The sequence below is a fragment of the Poeciliopsis prolifica genome, unplaced genomic scaffold (assembly GCF_027474105.1).
Source record: "Poeciliopsis prolifica strain line A6 unplaced genomic scaffold, Auburn_PproV2 SCAFFOLD024, whole genome shotgun sequence".
In the NCBI taxonomy this organism is placed as follows: Eukaryota; Metazoa; Chordata; class Actinopteri; order Cyprinodontiformes; family Poeciliidae; genus Poeciliopsis; species Poeciliopsis prolifica.
Window position 1 is genome coordinate 5873972 of NW_026562399.1, and position 21522 is coordinate 5895493.

The following is a 21522-nucleotide window of genomic DNA, read 5'->3' on the forward strand; positions in this document are numbered from 1 at the left end:
GATAACAGGCGACGTGCAATGATGAAAGGATGTACGATTTGCTTGATTGAGTCGATGTTAAATTTTAGTTAGTAAAAGAATGGTCAGGACTACATGTTGCTCTTAAAAGAAATCACAATACTGCAAGAACTGCTTGCAAGCTCATAAGCAAGATAAGACTGTTTTGCAGATCAAATGTAAAAAAATAAAAAATAAATAAGTGAATAAATAAATATTCATGTTTGCATTTTGTTGAAATTTAAAATCCTCCCTAAGGACCTTGCATAAATATTTTGTCTGCCCCAGAGTCCACGTTCACCAATTTGTTTATTAGCTGTTGATATTTTCTGAATATTCACACTTCTTTCACTTTTATACCATAAAAGTGAATACCTTGGGACATTTAGATTTTTTTTTCTTACCTTTACGATGTAGACATCGTACAGACTTTGTGGCAGTTTATCTTGGTTTTCCAGTTCATCTCTTCCCTCGGGCACTCGTTATGTCATTCTGCCGCATTTTCTCTGTTTGGTTGGAAGCCTGTGACATTTTATCTTTTCTTCTTCCTCCTGCTGCTCTGGCCCTGTGATAGTCTGCTGTTTTCTGCCTGTCTCTGCAGTTTGGCATAGTTTACAGTACATGTTTTTAGTTTCCTATCTCTTTTTATTTTTGTTAGCCTGTCTGTTTACTTTCAGTGTACATCAGAACATTTAATAATAATAATAATAATAATAATAATAATAATAATAATTAGACTCTTCTGATGTTTGTATGCAGGGTTCTTCCCTCTGTGTTGCCCCGTGATGAACTGCTGATCGTCCTGGACTCATTCTTGTTCTGGTTCAGCAGGGGAGGAGGATGGTGAGCTTGTTCCCGGACTGAATCTGATGAAGAATGTGTTCAGATCACTGGCCCCAGACCTCCGTCTGTTTAGTCCCCCTGCTTGCAGCCTCTGATCTTCTCTATCCTTTTCCAAACATCTCTGATATTGTTCTGCTAGAGCTTGCAGTCCAGGTTCTTCCTACACACCTCCTTGCTGCCTCTAATCTTGACTTTAGAGGCAGTTCCTTCTCTCTGTCTCTCCCATAACAAGTCTGTCTCCCATCGAGTCTAAGAATAGAAAACTAATATATACTTTTTTTTCTTTATGTCCTTTTTTTATAGTCTATCAGATGAAAATCCTGGTCGAGAAATGCAGTCATTCAGTAATGATGCTGGCTGGTTGTCAGGAATTTTAACTCATCGAGAAATAACATAGTCGAATGTCATGTAATATACATTTATGAAAGGTTAATCTACTTTCTGTTCCTCATAGGTTTTAGTTTGCATTATGAACACCAGCATACATCCTCGCTCCACTCCTTGTGATAACTGCATCGCCAGCGCCAAGACGTGTTTCTCAGCGTTCCCCTTATCTTGAGGCGGCATTACTAGAAAAGTGTGCATTTCTTTTCTGCTGTGCAACACCATGAGTGACACTGTTTAGGAGAATAATCCCAAGTTGACAGCAGCTGTCTGGGCTGCTGTGCCTCTGTCACAGTCTCTCTGCGCTGCCAGTTCCTCAAAAGATGTCCTTCAGATCCCATGTGAGCATTGTGCCTCACTGTTTAATGTCAAATCCTAAAACCAGAAACTCCAAAGAATTGAGGGGGTCGGGGGCAACAAGTAAGCTTTGCAATTTCTTAATATAATCGATTTTATTCATGAATCATTTTTAAAAGATGTCTTCTGTCTCGATTAAACAGTTTATGCCATCTGTTGAATTCCTGAAATATGACATTTCTCTGCTGTCATCTTGTAAAACTGACATTGTGTGTCAGCTCCACGTAATCGTATGTTATGATGTTTCACAAAAGCACCTGTTTCTGCAAACTGCCACAAACCAAACTGTCTGTCCTCAGCAGGACACGCTGTGATATAACAGGTGAGATAAACTTTAAGGCCACACTCTGCCCTTTTAAGCTTTGCTGACATGACAAACTGTGAAATGAAATCCTCAAAATAAAATAAAATAAAAACAACTCGGTATCATTTTCCTTCAATAGCGCCGAACATTTCTTTTCTGGCATTTTAGCGCATTCAGTTCATTTAACTAGCTCATGGAAAATGTAATCCCAAAAACGGATCCACTTCATTTCCAGTCACATAAAAAAACAATTCAGTCTGACCCAATCAGTTCAAAACAATCCGGTCCCCTTTTAAATTCAGCTACATACAGAATTAGATTGTTGTGATGCAACACAAGCAGTGGCAGGAACAGAAAACTTATTTCTGGATGTTATTTGGTCATAGCAATGTCACTAACATGTTACTGACAAAGTATCACAGTACATTAAGTGTTTTTACTGTAAACCTGTTTCTTTCCAGTAATTTAACACATTACTACTTACAAACCAGCAGTCAGATTAGAGTTACTAATTCAAAATCACTGTACAATTTTACTTAATAAATAGATATTCTGTTATTACAACAAAAGGTCAGTGAATTGATCCGGTTGGTTGGTGATCTCTGCCGAGTTATTGTAAATACTTTCTATTTAAATGGTCTAACTTGTGCTTTCAATGTGAATTTATTTATTTATTTTTAATTTAAAGCTCATGACTGCATGTGTATATTATTTATTTGATAAAGACTGATACAAGAAACATGGATCAAGATGTGTCCTTCATAGTTGTGGCTAATTCACAACTCCAGCCTTCAGAAGGAGTTTTATTTGATGAAAAGTTAAGATCCACAGTAAATACAATAAAATTATTAAAAAGCGGTGTAAAATAATCTTTTTCTAATGAATGAATAACAATGAGTACAGTTTTGATTTATCTCCAGCAAATTCCTGAGCCATACAATGAACATTTTAATGTCAGATATGGTCTTAAAATCAGATGGCTGTGAGTTTACAGCTCCTAACAGAGAAGGCTGCTCGTCCAAAGGTCATCCTGCAAAATGATATTTTGCAGTCGTGATTTGTGGCGCTTCCACTGACTCTGTTGGTGTTCGGTCTCTCTGCAAGTGCTTGTAATGACTCAGGTGCTAACGATTGATGCTTTCCACGGAATTGTTTAAGGAAGCAAAAATCGATAAAGACGTCAAACCTCATGAAATTATATCTAACGACGGGCTTTTTATCCAGACTTTTTAAAGTGTAAAGAGCCGATCTTGTGGAATGTGCCAACAGGTGCCGCGCATGCTGAGTTTAAATCAGATTTCACACAAATTAGATTTGTAAAGATTTGTCTGTGTTGCACAGCTTTGGTGAGATGCAACAAAGAATCACTGTTGCTCTAAGGGTCAGACAGAGAGGTCAAGGTCCCACCCAGGAGGCGCCCTGAAGCCGTGCACAAAGCCGGCATGCTGACATACATGCAAAGGACGTGTTTTTATTTCCTTGAAGTTAAACGACTTGGTCTTACACAAGTCTGTGTTTTTCATCCAGCCACAGTTTTGCTACATGCTGCATCTCTAGTCCCAAAAAATATTAATCCGAGTATCAATCAGTGCCCTCTCAAACTTTCACACATGGAAATTTGTAGATTAACATATGTGAGAAACAGATGGCAACATTACTGCGTAAAACAAACGCTATAGGGAATGAAACCATTATTAAAAATATAAATCAAATGGCAATTATAGGTAATATGAAATAGATCATTCTGAATATGTGCAGACTGGACACATATTTTGTTTAAACACATATAAAGCTAAACAGCTTCACAAATTGTATGTTTTTTGTTTTTTTTTTAATTCCACCTTTTTGTACTTTTCCCTTCAGATTTGTAGGATTAAGAAAATACTGACCCAAAAGTTAGTCACTGAATGCTTAAGCTTCACACGGCCTCTGTAGAGAATTACGCTTTCTGTTGGTTTTCTGCTGTGTTCCTGCCTTCCTATTACTTGGCAAGAAAATAAATTAAAAAATCATTCTAATCAATGCTAATTTTTAAGAAGTGCCCTTTCTGGGGAAATGCCAGACAAACGATGAAACCACACACATAGAGGAAAAGTGGGAGAGTACATGGAGTTTAAAAGACGCTATGCATGTATGTAAACTTTTGAATTCAAGGAAAGTTACAAACAAAGTTTTCTGGCATTTAGCAACATTGGTAATTCTAAGCTGAAGCAAGAAAAGTTTGGTTGGATTTAACTTTAGACAGTGAGGGGGAAAAGGGGGAAGGAAGAATTTGTGTCTTTTTATTTGGTGTATGAAAATATCTGATTTCATCTGTGGCTCCTGAAGGTCTCTTACATATTTCTAAGAGAATCGCTCATCCTACCTGGTAAAAAGATCTGCACATTGTGGGATTTTCCACATGAGTGAGGGATTGGGGGGTTATAATGTATTCATGAGAGCTTAGAGAAACCGAATGATTATATTGTAAATTTATGCTCAAGTACTCAGGCTGTTATTTTGCTCAAAAATCATATGAAGCATAGTGTTAATTTATTATATCTGCCAGCTCTAATCTAGATGATGCTGTTAGTGTACAGTATTTTACCCTTTATTCAGTTTTTATATATTTTATATGATACCTGTTGTCTATTAATGGGACAATAAAATGAATTTCTATTGTATTTCATTCTATTACATCCTCAGAACTGCATTTCTAATACCAGCATCTGGGGTGAAATCCTTTGTGGGTTGTTTGGGGAGAGTTCCCTGTTCGTTTCCTCTTCACTGAACGAAATCAGGTGAAGTGGTTCCTCCACCTGGGATGCATCTTGAACGGCTCTTTTGGAGGGTTTACAGGGAATCTTCCACTGCACATATCTGATTTTAATTGTTGGGTTTAATTCTGGAGGTAAAACCCTCACCACTTTGGGGCTGAGGTTGAGCTCATATGTCTACTTAATTTGACAGTTTAGCAGCAAAAAGCTTTGCTGAATTAAAAATGTTGATTTGTCAATATTTTGCGTAGTTTTGTTTTTTTATTTAAATGAGATTAATTGGGATTAGTTAACTACAACTAAATTCACCACATTAAGAGTCCTACCACTAGTTATTTCATCTAAATCTTATTTCGGTATGAGTGTATCTGTGGGTGTGTGCAAGGACCATGAAGACACGGACCATCTTCAAAAGACAATGAAGACGGTCCTTTATCTTCATTTTGTCTTCTAACATCTATCTGTCCAGGGTGTACCCCACCTGTCGACCAGTGACCTACGGAAATGGGCACCAGCACAACCATGCCCAGGAAGGACAGGCGGGTATAGATGATGGATGGATGGATGATATTTGGAGCTGCAGTCACATGCAACACCTCTAGAAATGAATCCGTAGTGAAATCTGGAAGACTGTTTGCCCACTGGACATTTGCTGGTCTGACCCTTAATAAGCTGGAGGGATCTGAACTGCGTTGTCCCTAAATAAACAGTTTTCCTCAAAATATAAACCTTTTAATCCTTCTGCTGACCTGCTGCTGGAATCAAAGGACGCTGCTGAATAATTTATGAAGTCCCCTTGTGCTCAGATGGAGACTAAGCATTGAACTGCATAAAATAATGGTGACTTAAGTTGACTTGATACATATATTAAGTAAAGGGCCAATGAGGCTCCACATTTATGGTCTGCCGCTCTCCACATGAGTCTCATTTATGTCAACACATCTACTGCAGGATTTATCGGCACAAATTATTGTGGCTCGAGAGCCTCTCTACAGTTAGTAGTGGAAGGGGGAGCAGGGATATTATTTACTATCTTGTGGAATATGATGGCTGCTCAGTTTACCTAGCCTTAAAGTAAACACCATCATTTTTATTTGCTTTTGTTTTCTTGGCAGTAGGTGGCTGTTTAATGTCACACGTCAGTTTGAAAGCGGGATGTCAACGCTCGCTTCTGTATGTACAGTTGCTGTTTGTTACTCACAAACTGTGAGTGTGACGTTGTTTTAATTGGCTGTTCATGCAACAACAACAGTCAAATGACAAAATGGCAGATCTGAGACCTTCGCAGATTCCAGTTGGACTCTGGGAGAAGCCTGTTTCATTTAGCGTTGATCTAACAGCCGTGACTGCTCTCCTCAGAGAGAACGGTCCACTACGGCTGGTAACAAAAGAGAAAAGCGAATCACAGGGAGCAGCTCAGGAAAATGCCTCTCTGCAGGAAAAGCCATTTAAGATTCCTTGTGACAAAGAGAATTTGCTTAGCCGCCTAAACATTTCTCTATGTAGTCTGTCTTTTCATGCAACTCAGAGAAATGTCAAGTCAGATAATCCATTACGTGTTCCCCACAAACACAGAAACAAAACACACCTACAGGCAACATATCGAGCTGTCTGTATCTGGATGCCAGGAGATCACTTTTCAAGTGAAATTCCTTTTGCCACGACTGCTGCTTGCGTACAGCACAACCTCCTAGTTACAACTACAAATTATGGAAGTTAATGAAGCACGGTTCCCCTCTTTTATGAAAACCCATCAAGTTTAGGGTTTAGAGAGGAAACGAAGTGATTTTTGACAATGGATCGGAAACGATATGGGGATCCACCTGGCTTTGTGGAAAAGATTCTACTGGCTGGAGTTAATGGGGAGGGAGTCAGAAACAGCTGGGCTGTAAGCATCCCTGTCATTTCCAGGCTGAACATCTAATCCTATAGAGAAGCAGCACATGACTCACGCTGCTCAATGCTCAGTGGGAAGCACAGTACTGACACAATTAGAGCACAGCACACATGGGTATGCATGCAGATGAGAATGCGCACACACACATATGCACGCACACGCAGCTTCTTGGCATTTCTTTTGGTTGTGATGTGCCAAGAAAACACCAAAACAGCTGTGGCCACCAACCAAGTCTTAATTTGATTGGAGCCACTTTGTCAGGCCACAGGTTGTGCTGCTTCAACTACCTAAATTACTCAAGCTGAAAGAAAACAGGTCAGTAGATTTAAGTCTGGTTGTAGTCATCATCAATAATAATTTGGCTGGAAATGCAAAAAGGTGTAAAGAGGTGGATGTATAAAGAGTGTTTTGGAAATAAGCAGCTGTTAGCAGGTAAACAGATGTTCCTATGAAGTAAACTCTAGAGTTGTGTAGAATATTCACTTGTCTTTATCTTCGAACTGAGCACGTTTTGTAAAAAATCCTAATGAAGAGAGTAATTAAAACGCAAAGAAAATAAATACAGAGCAATACAAGTTTTGACAAAGATAAAGCTATTTGTCCCCTTTCTTTTCCATTTCTATATTCATTATACTTGAATAATGAAAATAGAAAATTCCAATAAAGATTTATATAGATACGCATCATTATGAAAGCCATAAACTCCACTGATGTGAAAGTAAATCTGGTGGGCTTCACCTTGGCACTCAGATAACAATTTACTCTCAAGCAGGACATAATAATAATAAAAAAAGAAAAATCACTATTTTTTTGTCTTCTGAGATTTTTGTTCAAAATGAATTGCTGTCTTCTCAATTGTTGTTGCTGTAAGAGCCATGGTGTTTTTCACTTCCAGTCAGATAACCATCACTAGTTTAATCTTTAACCCTAAGCATAACCAAAACTTATTTAACACCTTACCTCTAAGCTTAGCAAGGAGAGGGCAGAAGACCTGAACAATGTGAAGACCAAGAAAATGTCCTCACTTTCCACAAATGACTGCTATATGTAGCAAATACAAGTACACACACACACACACACACACACACGCACTCGCACACGCACACACACACACGCACACACACACACACACACGCATACACACACAATTTATATAAGCATATTAAACTCATAAATACACAGATAATATTCAGGGTTTTTTCCCCTGTGACCCTTTGGTTAAGAATTAACCAACATTTCTTTCACTATTCTGCATTCTTTGTTTCCACCGCTCTGTTTAGCCTCACGTACAAGTACAAAAAACATATATCAAGTGTTGACATCAAGGCCAGTGAAAGTTCCTCCATTATGCATCAGTGGGATGCAGACTTTGCATGCATTGCACCTAAAATAGTATAATAATAATATCCTTTAAAAATATGGACCTGTGCATCCCATTGTTTCAGGGTCTGCCTCATCCCTATAAGCCATAATGCTTTGCATAGAATTTTGTTCGTTGCATCCAGAGCAGAGTCTTCAGTGTAAATGGATAACACTCCAAAGGAATCTAAATGTCATGATCTGATGAATTATTACCCATGAGAAAACACAACTTTACCCATTATTTCTAAAACCTAAACTAATCCTTCACCTGCTCTCAGCTTCTACAAGCTGACGTTTCTTCTCTGGTGGTCTGTCGTAACCCAAGCACGATGTGGAATGAGAATTTTCCTCCCTGGGCTTTTTACCTCTATGAAGTAAAAAAGAAAGACACCCGCAGGGCTTTTGGTGCTCGGTATAAATTTAGATTCCTCAGCCACATTCATCCTAATTCCTTGTCTGTTGGCAACCTGTTGGAAACTAATGCTCTGATCACAGGAACACTCCGCTTTCCCTTTGGGTTCACGTCATTTATTTCTTCCGTTGCATAAATTAAACTTTGTCTCACAAATGGTGCATCAGCAAACAAGTAGATGTTTGTAAGTAGTCACGTTGGGAGAGCTCTGAGTTTCAGGAGGGTTTGTCACGGCATGTGTGTAAAAATCAAAGCAGACAAATATGAGACGTAACATTAAACTGCAAAGACAAGTTCCTTCAAAAATACCTTTGCCTGGTAGCAATGGTTAATTACCAAATCAATTAATCTAATTGTGGTCAGGGAAACATCTGGGTTAGGCATAAATGTGGTTACTACAAATAAACTGAATACAAGCTCCTCACTGATAGAAGTGCAAGGTGGTGTGTGTGTGTGTGTGTGTGTGCATGATAGAGGGTGAGACATTCAGAGACCAGTATTTTTTTTGTCTTCTTTTTTACGGAGCAGCCATCACGCTGTTAATCCTGCTGTTTTCGCCAACATGACCTTTCAAATGTTCATCTCCAGGCTGTACAATCCCAGAAAACTTTCTGTCCTCAGCTTAAATCTTGTCAGTATTTTTAGTGCACTAAAGCTGACTGTACTCGAAGGGAGCTGCTTCTCGGGGGTAAAAATGCACTCAGGATTTCTGGACGAAACTGACAGAAACGTTCGCCCTCTGCGTTGTGTTTCAGAGTGATTAAGGAATTAAGGATTATTAAGGAAGAACAACTTGATTGTTAAAATAAAGATACAGATTTCAAGGGTTTAAAGAACTTCCTGATCCTTTCTGTGATTGTTCATTTTTTATGTTCTTCAAATTCTAATTTGTCCGGATTTTCATGGACATGATGGAGGTAAAGCATACAATTCTTTTACTTGACATCCATCGCGTGCTCCCGAGGTAAAAACAGTCCCGTTAACAAAATGAAACTTGGACATGTGTCGGTATTAATTCAGCGAATGAAAAAAAAAAAAGACTGATGAGGAGCATTTTATCAAGTTTCCTAATTTGTATTTTTTTCCCCCTTTTCCACACTGAAATACACATTATGATAAAACTTTGCTGACAAGCATTGGGGCAGAAGTGGGACTTAGTAAAACACTAAAACTAAAGAAGAAGTCTTCTCTACCTCTGGGTGACTGATGCCTCCAGGTGATGCTGGCCTCAGGTCGTCCCACCGCCTGGCACATCAGATTGACGCTGCTGCCTTCGTTCACTGTGACGTCCTTCGATATATTCGTTATCTTGGCAGGTACTGATGAGAGAAGGGAAAGGAGTGATTGATGTTTTCAATGTAATTAAAGACACGTGAACAGAGAGCCCACAGTCCCACATGATCAGAGGCACAACATGGATAAAAATAACACCAAGGTTGGGGACTCAATTAGCATGAAATTAGCTGACAAATCTGACAATCCTTTGGCATGCCACGGTGTTCTACATGATTGATTTTCTTCATAGCTTACTGTAGCTTTGCTGCGCTGCTCATTAGACGAGCATGAAATGATTCGGAGCTGGATGGGATTTATATATTTTTTTTTTGCGTGTGTCTCTGACAAGACCGTGTGTGTTTATGCTTTGAGACGAAAGATTTAAATCAAAGGTTTTCCACTTGCTTTCACTTTGTTTTTGGGTGTGTGCGTTCCGGCAGGCCATTTATATAAATGGAAAAGCTTATTTTATTTTATTCTTACATATGTATCCATTTCTATTTTCAGTAAAACATGGCACATTTAACTGTAATAACAGTAAGTTCCAAAACTCGGCTCTTGTTCCCGTTTTTGTTTAATTCAGTGCTTCCACAAATCTGGACCAGAGTTCACCTTCCATAACTAATCAATGCAATAATTATGCAGCTCTGTTTATGTCGACCTTATGTTAAATTGAAGCAGTTATATTGTAAACACAAATCAATATGTCACATAATTTTCCTTAAAGAAGCAGAGGTACCTGGGGAAATATATTAATATCAAGACTGAAAGAAAAACAGGAAAAATGATTTTTCTTACCCCCCTTTCTTTTGTAAGCACAGGGGAAGTCATTGCAGAACATCTAATCTTAAAGGTCAGGTATTGTTGGCTCTATTTGCAGGCTCCTACTCGCCACATAAGAAGTCAATAAGGGAGGTTTTACAAGCTAAGAATTGACCTTGGGTGTTTTTACTCTTTGTTTGGTTTGTTTACTATGAAATAGACAGAGAACCTTCAGCCATCTTTGTGGCTCTGCGTGAGCCCAAACAGCCCTCCTCTTGGAGCATTTTCCAATTGTCAGTAAAGCAGTGTCTTTATAATCCAATTGAGTGCCTTAAAATTATTTGAGTCCCTTCCTTATGAGACATCTTCCCTTGTTCTCCAGACAGAAAGGTCTCAGCTTATTCTCCAAAGACAACTATGGCTGTTGTATGTAACCCTGAAAACTACGGAAGAAATAAATTCTGATGAATTCAAAATGTGTATATTGCAAAGATGAAAGTAGCTAAATGGTATTAAATAGTTCTGGTGCATCTGAGAGGAAAACGTGAAGGAAATGTTACAAACTGAGAGCAAAGCTGATCTGGCTGTGATGGACCCTGCAGTCTGTACTCCAGGGGCCCCTGGAGTACAGTTAGCTTATAGCTAACTGTAACTGTTGCTAAAACACAAGTTCACAGTAAACTACATGCAGGTCTGTAGCATGAGTTCTGCTGTGCGCAATGTGAAGAATTATCCATCCTCCAGTGAGTTGAATTAGTAAATTTTATTTATTAATACCAAAATATAGCTGGTTCATTCTGACATGCTAGCTTTCAGTTCTAGTAAGACAAAATGGCAACTAAGAACAGTTTGTGCTCTGCTTTGTTAGCCTCTATCTAAGCTACGCCATAAAGAGAGCGCTCCCTAATGTGTCATTTCCTTGAAGCCTAGCTCTCATTTGCACTTCCTAATATGTCATTTCCTTTAAGTTTAGCTTCACAACTAGCTAAAAATAGATGGAAGGAAAACAGAATTATTTATTCTCAACAGCAACAAGGACTGAATGTGCAGCTATGTCCCCATTTAAAACTCTCAGTTCCTCAACTGGAAAAATGCAAGGAAGAAAGAAGCTTTGCATTAATACGTCTAATTGGAAGACACTAAAGATTAATCACGGATGAAATGCAGCCCGTGATGTCAATGAGTCTCTGAGTGGAAAAAAGTGAACTGTGGCGCTTTAAAACGGCAGCAGCTCCAGCAGAGAATGAATGAACAAGCATCTGTGTCCTTCTGCTTTGAGACGCCGGTGGCCTGGCGATAAAACTCACACTTCCCCTGCTACTTAGGCTGCTGTGACTGAGACAGAGGGCCTGTAGAAATGTGACTCCGCATGTTTGGGCTGCCAGTGTGCCAAAGCCAACACAGTTTAACTGCTTTCCTCTGTAATACCTTCTCAGATCACCTTGCTGCTAAATGTGCATGGCTGAGATGAAAGAAAAAAATACGTGACAGCGTGTTGTGTAGCTGCTCCCGCAACTCTGGCAGCTCCTCTTTCCCCTCCATTTTCCATTTGTTATGCGTTTTTGTCAGTTTGTCTGCTTCATTACGGTGCAGTCGGTTTGCAGCCGGGTTTGTAGTGACTGCAGATCCCAACACATCTATAAGTCTCAATCGCTCCTGCAGTGTTAACCCAGGTCTTATCTCCAGATGACGCTGAGTTTCCAGTTATATGTGTTGCCCTCTTACAGCCTCACCTTCTGAGCTGAACTAAATAAAGTCATCTTGCGCTTTTACTGACGTACCTCACTCTAAGCGGTGCTGCAGATGATTGCCTGACGGTAGAGCTCCATATAACAGTGCTGCCTTTATCTATTTTGACTCTGTGAAACTATTTGCAAAAGGTAAATACCTGATTTTGTTTTGTGTACATTTTGGTGAGGTAGCTTCCATTTAAGTGCACATTTAAATAAAACAGGAATAGAAAAGAACAGGCTGTATGCAGTCCACTCCGCTGAGTCCTCTGGGCCAGAGAGCAAAGCCAGCACGACTGACCAACTGGGCCTTATTGCCAACAGCAGTAGACTTTCTTTTCCCTTCAGGGTTTTTTGTGGGCTCTACTGTTCCTTAAGGAAAGGGGCCAGGAGAGGGGGGAAAACATGCAGCAAATATTGTCAGGTCCGGGAATCGAACCCACGACGGCCGCGTCGAGGACTCAAGGCCTCCAAACATGAGTCACGATATCTCCTACGCCACCACAGCACGCCCAGCAGCAGACTTCTCCGGCTCTTCTTTTTCGTTTGTTTTTCCTGAACTGCATAGTTTTTCCCGTGGAGGTTTCAGCTCTTCTCAGAAAAATGAATCTTAAACTTAGCAGGGCGAACAAAAGGTTGCGTGTGACTCAATACAAAACGTAAAACTGATGAGTGGAGTCAGCATTTTAGGAACATGCAATGTTACATGTGTGGAACTTAAGACGGGCTCTTGTGGAGTAACGCACAATGTCCACAATGTTAACAGTGACGTAGGTTGTTTTTTTAATTTATTTTTTTTAACTTTATTCTTGTGTCATTTTCCAGAAAACTCAATCAAGCAAAAAGCAGCATTTGTTGACTTCTTAACATCATAACACTCCAAAAGGGAAAAATAAATTAATCTGGGTTTGCCCAGAAATGAAAACACTCCAGATTCTCAACAGCCTGGAACATTAGCATACAGGCTAAACTTCACAATGCAATCTTAATAAGCTATAGAAAAGAAAATAATTGTCTTTACAAACTCTCCTACATTTCTAAATCCCTTCAAAACATAATTTTCTATAAGCAGAAGCACTAAAGATTGCTCAAATAGAATATATACAACTGTAAAAGAAAACAAAAGCCTCCATTTTCTTTTTCGTTCTACCTGCTGTTGCAATCATTGCTAGGATGAACTTTTAAAAGCATTAATTATGGGGCAGCCAGTCCCTCCAAACACCTCACATAGATGGTGAGTCCAAACAAAGCGAAAAATGAAATGATAGTGAGTATGCACAAAAATATGGATAAAGGAGTCATTTAATTGTGATTTACTTTAACTTAAAGAAAACTAACTTATCACTGAGTCAAAGATGTTTGAGTTTGCTCTTTTGTCTGTGAGCAGTAGTTATGATCTGAACTTAACAGTGAATGGTGAACCCAGCAGGTTTCAGAAGTGAAATATGTTGTTTCTGTTCTGGATTCTCCTTCATTCAGACAAAACCTTTCAGTTAAGTTGCTGCCTTTCCTCTTGGCTTCAAACAACATCGACAACCATCAGGCCTCAAACGTTGATATGCGACCAATTCATGTCAAATGAATGTCAAATCCTTTCATATTTTATCCTTGCCATGTCCTGAAAAAAATGGAAAATGAGGATGTTTTACAACATTGTCAAGACTTGGAACATGTGCTTAATTTTTAGATGCTTGAAAGGTCAGATTGGCACAGCAGAAAAAAACAAAACAAAAAACAGTTTCTTGAAGACCAATCTTGAAGTGATGGTAGCCCGTGATGGTTTCATGGTGGTTCTTATTTCATTCTTGTTCTAAGATAAATTTAAAATATATGCTATGATGCTTGTCTCTTGCTCTGCTTTCCTGTGCTTTTCAGTGCTTCTGTCAGTAAGAGCCCATTTCAAACTAACTGGACGTTGTAGTGCTCAGTATTTTCTTGCACCTATCCCAATGCACGTGAACAATAAAGAAATGAATTCCATAGCAGTGGCACATACTCTATGTGCACTATTTATGGTGTCAGAGCGTTTTTACCTTCATCCCAAGGAATTCTTATTAGAAAAAATAAAAAATCGATGTCAGCCTGTCATAGGCAGTAATTGTGTATGCCACTGAGTCAGAGGCAAAGGAACTCAATGCTGGAGTGTTATTTATCTAAGGCAGCACATGTTCCCTCCCAAGTGAAAGCAAAGCAAACACGGTGGTGGCTGAGAGAGGATCCTTTCACAAAGTGGTTCATAACATTATTTCCCTTTGAGCACTACGACTACTTCTGCCTACAAAACTATTAGTCTCATTTTGACAACATTGTTATTTTCCCTTTAAAGGAATAAGTCATTTAGAAAAGGCAACGTCTTGTCCTTAGTTGATAAAGGGATGTTGAGTGCAGCATCGGAGGAAAAGCTTGAACTCAGTTCTGCTTCTGTTTCAGTGACAAGAAAACTTGTTTTGTGGGGGAAAATGTCCTCAACCCTCAGTCACCTTCAAACCAGGTGGGTTCGTCACAGTCAGGGTTTGTGGCCAAAGAGATTCTGTTTGTGTGATTTATTGAGGCCTCAAATCTCCAAAGGATGTGGTTAACCAGAGTACATCATTAAATGAGGCAGAGAATTTCTTTTCACATGGGTTTAAATTCGTTTTGAATTATTTTCCCGCTTAATGAAACTGTCGTCATTTCAAGAATGCGGCTTGTATTCACTCAGCTTAGCCCATCTTTCAGACAAAAAAAGAAAAAAAAAAAAAGAAAAAGTTTGGCAATTCTGAGTTTCAAACAAACACTAAAGGAAACATCAAAATGTAAGAACATGAAAAAAAAAGAAGATAGAAAAGCATTCAGAAGAGTATATTAGACTGAGGGTGGACCTTTGGCCTCCCCAGATATCAAAGCCACTTCTCTTGTTCTAACATGATTAAATCCTGAATCGATGCTTACTTCTGCGTCACATCAAATTATCACCCCACTAAATCATCAACAGAATTGATGTCAGTGAGTTTTTCATCCGTCTGTTTTATTCTTCGATCTCCTGTCAGGACAGGGATATGTTCACCAGCCCTGTCCTACAGTTACGGATCCAAAGTCACACAAAATTTTAAGAAAATTAAAAAACACAAAATATTTGTCCTATAGATTTAATTAAGTACCTGAGCAGTGGGAGGACCAACTGGTGCCTCATGGAAATTAACTTGTTTCGTTTGGTCACAAGTTGGCAAATTTCTCAAGCTTCTACACCGTGCGCCAAATTATTATGCCACTGATATTATCTGATTTTCTTAAATGGTCAATACAAATGATGGTCAGTGTAATTTTCAAGTCTTAACCCTCTCAGGCTCAAATTACTTGCAAAGACTGGCTAAGTTGTTGCAAATCTGCAACACCTGCCTGGAGAGGGTTAAACTATAATAGTCTAAATCAAATTTGACTGAACAAAGCTCCCCATGAGAACAGTATTTTTCAAAAATAAAAACTCAAAATGCACTGGTCCAAGTTATTATGCACAGCAGATTTTCTAACCATGTTATGGATTATAAAGAACTGCAAACAATCATTCATTGAATGTGCAGCATTAAGTGGTCACTGTACTAAAATCAAAAGCTGTTTCAATAAAAACATAACAGTTACATGTTAACATTGAACCCTTTCTTTGATATCACTGCACAATTCCTGCATCCATTGAACTTGTGAGTTTGTGGAAAGTTTCTGCTTGAATTTCTCTGCAGGATGTCAGAAAACCTTCCCTGAGCTGTTTTGATATGAACTGCATTCCACCATCAGATCTTCTGCTTGAGGATCCAAAGGTTCTCAGTAGGGTCAAAGGTCAGAGGAGGATGGTGACCACACCACAAGTTTCTCCCCTTTTATTCCCATAACAGCCAATGACTCAGTGGTATTTTTTGCAGCATGAGATGGTGCATCAATATGCATGAAGATGATTTTGGAGGTGTGGCTCTTCTTTTTGAACCATGAAAGAAAGTGATCAGTCAGAAAGTCCATATAGTTTGCTACATGGACTTCATTTTCACACCTCAGCAAACTATATGGACTTTCTGACTTCAGGGACTCTAAAGGGGTCGACCAGCTCTCTCTCTCTCCCCATGATTTCAGCCCAAAGCATGACTCCACCACCTCTTTGCTGACATTACAGCTGTGTTGGGACACGGTGGTCATCCACCACCAATCCACTGCTGTGTCCATCTGTTCCATCCAGGGTTGCACAGAAAGTCATCAGTGAACAAGTATGTTTTAAAATGAATCTTCATGTCCGGCTGGGCCCACTGCAACCGTTACTACTTTTGAAATTAATTATAGTGATTCAAAGAGCTCTGACAGACAATATCATCTATACATTTAATAGCACAACAAAATAATTAATCTTTATGACACTTAATACAATTTGCATAATAATTTGGAACACGGTGTATGTGGGTCACATGTGCATCTGTGCTGCATTTTCACTGAAATGTTCATTCCAAAGCAATACCTGCAGCACTGAGATGATGCTGAATGTTAAGATCCACTATTCTCTTCTGATAAGAGAACAAAGGTACGAATAGTTTACCTTCACCCTTTGGAGCAAAGCTAAACTAGGGAACATGGCCTAAGGGTCTCCAACTGTATGAAACTGTGTGTGTGAAGGGAAGAGAGTAAAAAAATAAGGTGAAAGATAGAGAGAGGACCAAGAAATCCCCAAAGCCTGCTTTTCATAAACTGCTCTGAATGCAAACATTTCAAACACACGTTACCTTTGAACCAGCAGCGTAACACACCACAGAGAGGAGAATTCACCAGCATGTAAAAACAAAAGATGGTTAAATTGTCTTATTTAATTAACATATTTTTCAACCCAGACACTAGAAATCTGTCTCTCTTAGTGTGAGCTGATGAAGCTCACTTGGGATGTTCAGAAACCAGCAAGAAAAAAAAAAAAAAAAAAAAAAAAAAAAAAAAACCAACAACAATGAATTGGAAAGCAGTCGGTTCTGGTTCAGCAGACAAGCTGGCACAAGTAGCTGATGGTCTCTAAGAGAGCCGGCAGCAGCACTGGGTTAAAAAAATCAAAGGGGAAAACCACTCATCGACGTTCAGACGTTTTAGAAAGTGAAATTGCAAAGGATTTTGGGCATCTCAATTTCAATCGTACGAACATACATGTGAGTTTATGCCCTTTTGTCTGGGTCTGTGACCCGAGGGTAAAAGTGAAGGTTGTTTGCAGAGATCAGTTTTACGCAACATTTGTAACATTAGCAATGGAGTGGGAGCAGCATTAACCACTAGGCTACGGAGGTCACGTGATGTGACGGTCCATACCATTATTATGTCTCTGAGCAGACAGGCGTCCTGAAGGCTGGCATCAGGGCTAAGTTTCAGCCATCCACCTGCCTCATCTTCTGTAATGAAGACGAAGAAAAAATGAAGAATCTCCAACAGCACCTCCAGAGTGCATGGAGCGAGATGGGATTCTCCGGGTCCCCAACCTTCACCGACTTTCAAACATCCATCTCTATCACTTTGTCATTGTGAAAACTTTAAGTAAAAACGAAATACTAAACAACTTCCTTTATTTTTCAAGGCAAGAAATGTACTTGCCTCGGTGGAACAGAAAACTCATTCAAAAAGGAGCAAGACCATGTGCCACGACACGGCAACAGCAGAGAAATACAACAATATGCATCTGTCCACGGCACAACTGGCTTAAATAAGAAGAAATTTCCAGCAGGCCACATATCCAGATGCACCAGGTACAAGTCAAGCGGTGCAGGCTTTATTCTTTCATGTATAGTCAAAGTAATAGTTCCTTTAAGTCAAACATTTAAGTTAATTCAACACAAAAAAGTAAGTCGTCATCACCCAACCAAAAATAATTAAGTGAGATTAATGTAAATAGGTCCATAATATGAATGACAGCCTAAATTTGAGGGCATCATACACTCATCAAGCCGAGCCCGAGCTCAGAAGGACTTTATTGCAGTTCCACATAGTATCAGATTTGCTCCTGGGGACAGCCTCAGGGTCACTAATGATTTGTTTACTTGTGTTACATTGCATAAAAGGTCAAACACACGATCCTTCATGTAACTCAAGCTTCTGAATGTAAAAATAACCACTATTCAATCTGAAAAAGTAGCTTTCCTCCTGAAATGCAGAGACTGACTTAAATGGTGAAATAAATCAATGGTCTGTGACGTGTATTAAGATATTACTATAATGATTTTAGCTGTCCACAGTCTTTTACATGCACATGTATTTTATTTCCACATTGAACCAATAATCCAAACATTAGAAAAAAACCAACACATTTTTAATATTTAAATGTCAAAGGCTAAACAGCTCAATTATTGCTGATGGCTGCAAATCTGAATAACCACACTTCTGTGTAAAACTTATGATGACAATGTAGTATAAACAAGGTGTTTGCTGCTGCCTTCTCAGCCACCTAATTAAGGTAATCCCCTAGAATCTACCAAATTTTCCTATAAAAATATGTCTTTCAGTTTTCAGCCTTGCTGCAGAGAAGCAAACACAACCAACATTCTAAGTTTTCGGTAAATAGTTGGAGAGTTGCACACATCCCTGCATGTTTAGTCTGAAAGAAAGTGTTTGATTTACCGCTCCATCAATGTTCCAACCCTCAACTACGGCCAGGAGATTTGGATCAGGACCAAAATAGCCCAATCCTTCAGACAAACATCTAAAAGGAGGTCTGTATGAAGCAGCTGAAGGCCTGGGGGCAGGTCAGATTAGAGATGCTGCTCCTCCTCATGGAACGATGAGAGCTGAAGTAGTGCAGACATCTGTGCCTTCTGAACACATTCCATTAGAGGTTTCCTGCCCATCTCCGACTGGTAGGTCACTTTCTGACAGAACGGGCCTCACTGCAGGCACTATACAGCACTGAACCAGCTTGTGACTGGTCAGAGTTGTAGAATGCCTCTAATAAGAGGAGTCTGGGTTTCGTTCTTAAATATGTGACATTGGATAGGTAGAAAACAAAGGATTCAAGATCCAAGGTCTGTAATCTTGACATCACTTCTAATTTGTAGAAATAAGGCAAAATAAAACAGAACCTAAAGGATATGGCCCTGGTAACACAGTTAATGTTACATATTTAAAGCACCAAAGGCCTCAGGGAGCCGGCCTTTTTTTCAGCAAGAGCATAAAGTCACTGTAGACTCCTGTAGGAACACTTAGCATAAGTTCAGGGGCAAAGAAAAACCTGTTAAGAAAATCCCTAACAGACGATCGGTGAGACATGACGGCAGAAAAGACACACTCTGCAACAAACAGTAAGTTCTATGGTGTATCTCAGTTTGGGAGCTTTTTAAACAAATAAACAAAAAATAGAACAAATATTGTGTCTCAGCTGTAAAACCAAAATATCTAAATGTGTGTCAGTGATGTTGCTTCTAGGAAAATGTGGTTTGCTGCAGCACAAAATCCTGAGGCTTCAAGTTGAGCACAGACACATGACATGGGACTGAGTTATAACTCAAAGGTTGTGGGTGACACTTACTGCTTCTGCAGAATGAAGACTAAGTTAACAAGTCCGCTCCAAACAGGGAACCAATCAAATGGAGTAGTATATGTATCATTGATCGTACAGTTTAACCATCTTCTGGATTATTCACCTGTCAAAGATTACCACTGTTACTAGAAAGACTCGATTGAGTTCAAATCTCAACCGAGTCTTTCATGTGAGTAGTACATGTATCTGTTCTCGATTTTAATTGGCAGGTTTTCTCCTGTTTTCTGAATTTTAGTTGGATTGATGTTTCTGATGTGCCCCAACTCATGATTGCCATATAGAAACTTCAGAAAACTTAACGTACACCAGAAAAACTATCATTTTAAAATTCATAAAATGCAGTAACTGGGATGTAATCCGCACCGGAAAATGACTTTCCTGTCCAACACAGAATTTACATATTCAGAGAGACAGCGATTATATGGTTTAGTCAAAGTCAGACAGAGAGAAACCAAACCCGCACAGAACTAAAGTAGTTTGATTTGGGATTATAAGGAAAATGTCTTGATGCTGTTTCACTTCCTTTGGGTTTTCTTGTACTTAGCCGCTGTGGTATATATTACAAAGGGCTCGAAGATATTATTCTTTCTGCTGGTGTGTTTTCTTCTGTGGAGTCGTAATGGAAGCAGACGTCCCACACAGCTGGGGGATATTAGCTGACAAGGTCATTGGGCTGATTAATGTCGTCTTTACAGTCTCTTCTCAACACACTCAGCACAAACCTTCTCTTTAGAGATTCCAGCAGCCACAGGATCGAAAGGTCCTCCTAATATCCCCAAAGGATTTACTGATCCGTCTTTGCCAAAAAGATATCAGCATACCGTTTACTACTTTATTGGTAACACCAGGATATAGCATAATCTCTGCCATTTTCTCACAAAACAACAATGGTACTTCCCCCAGTTCACCGAGTGAGTTCAGCTGTGTGTGAACATTCTTATTTCATCATGATGAAGAGCAGTGCATGTAAAATGACCCCACAAGTATAAAAGACCGCCAGCATGGGTCCTTGCTTCTCTGCTCTTTCACTGGATCGCTGTCCCTCCGCCTTTATAAACGGAGCAAATATGACATCGATATTGCAAACAGGAAGCCTGCATGAGTACTACCATTATGCTTACAAACGTAACATGAAGTGTCTTCATACAAACCGACACACAGAAGTTAATAGAGAAATGTGAACTAGGAATAAAGAGGACATAATAGCAAACACTCTTCTTTTGATTCTTAATACAAAATGCTGTCAAACAATTTGGTTGCCAGTTCTTTTTACTTGAATTTTGACACAATCTTATTTTTCAATCCATGGAAAGGTCATTTAATTACAAATAAATACAACAAAGACCTTATTTTACTTCTTAAATTAATGATAAATGTGTGCTCTATCTAAGACTAAGGGAACTCAGACGAGAGACCTTACTTTGCCATGTATATGAGGTAAGGTTGTAGATGAATAAAGATGGTCCTTGGAGAAGTGTACCACCTCTGACATCATCAGTCTGAGGAAATTTTAGCCCACTCCTCACATTTGAAGGGTTTTTCAGGTTTTAAAGGGTTAAATGGGGCAAGCCTTTGGTAAAAATCTGAGTGAAAACGTTTTAATTAAGTCCAGAAGTATAGCTTAGCCCTTTAAGGACAGACAGACTTCAGGCCAGCAAACTGATATATGTACCGTGCATGTAGTGAAATTGATTAAACAGAATGAAACACTTTTCACCTCAGAAAGAGTTCTGTTTTCTCAAACTGAAAAACGCCAAACCTACTTTTATGCATTTCTCAGATAGGATCTAAAAGAAGCCATGTACCTTGGCTTCTTTTAGAAGACTCGGGTCTTCCATGGTCAATTGATTGTTCTTGTACTGTAATTTGTTGCAGGCAGCAGTAGAATAGCAAATATGAGACAAATGCTGATGCAAGACTACAG

The 21522-nt window shown here is 39.2% G+C and overlaps 1 protein-coding gene across 4 annotated transcripts in view; it reads right to left on the reverse strand.

The window, feature by feature from the left end:
• The window catches only part of opcml (opioid binding protein/cell adhesion molecule-like), a 242748-nt gene that overhangs the window by 36395 nt on the left and 184831 nt on the right, over nt 1-21522 (reverse strand). For all 4 annotated transcript variants that reach the window (XM_055046650.1, XM_055046652.1, XM_055046649.1 and 1 more), the window contains one exon: nt 9506-9631. In XM_055046650.1, coding sequence (XP_054902625.1) covers nt 9506-9631 — 126 coding nt within the window. The remainder of the gene's footprint in view (nt 1-9505; nt 9632-21522) is intronic.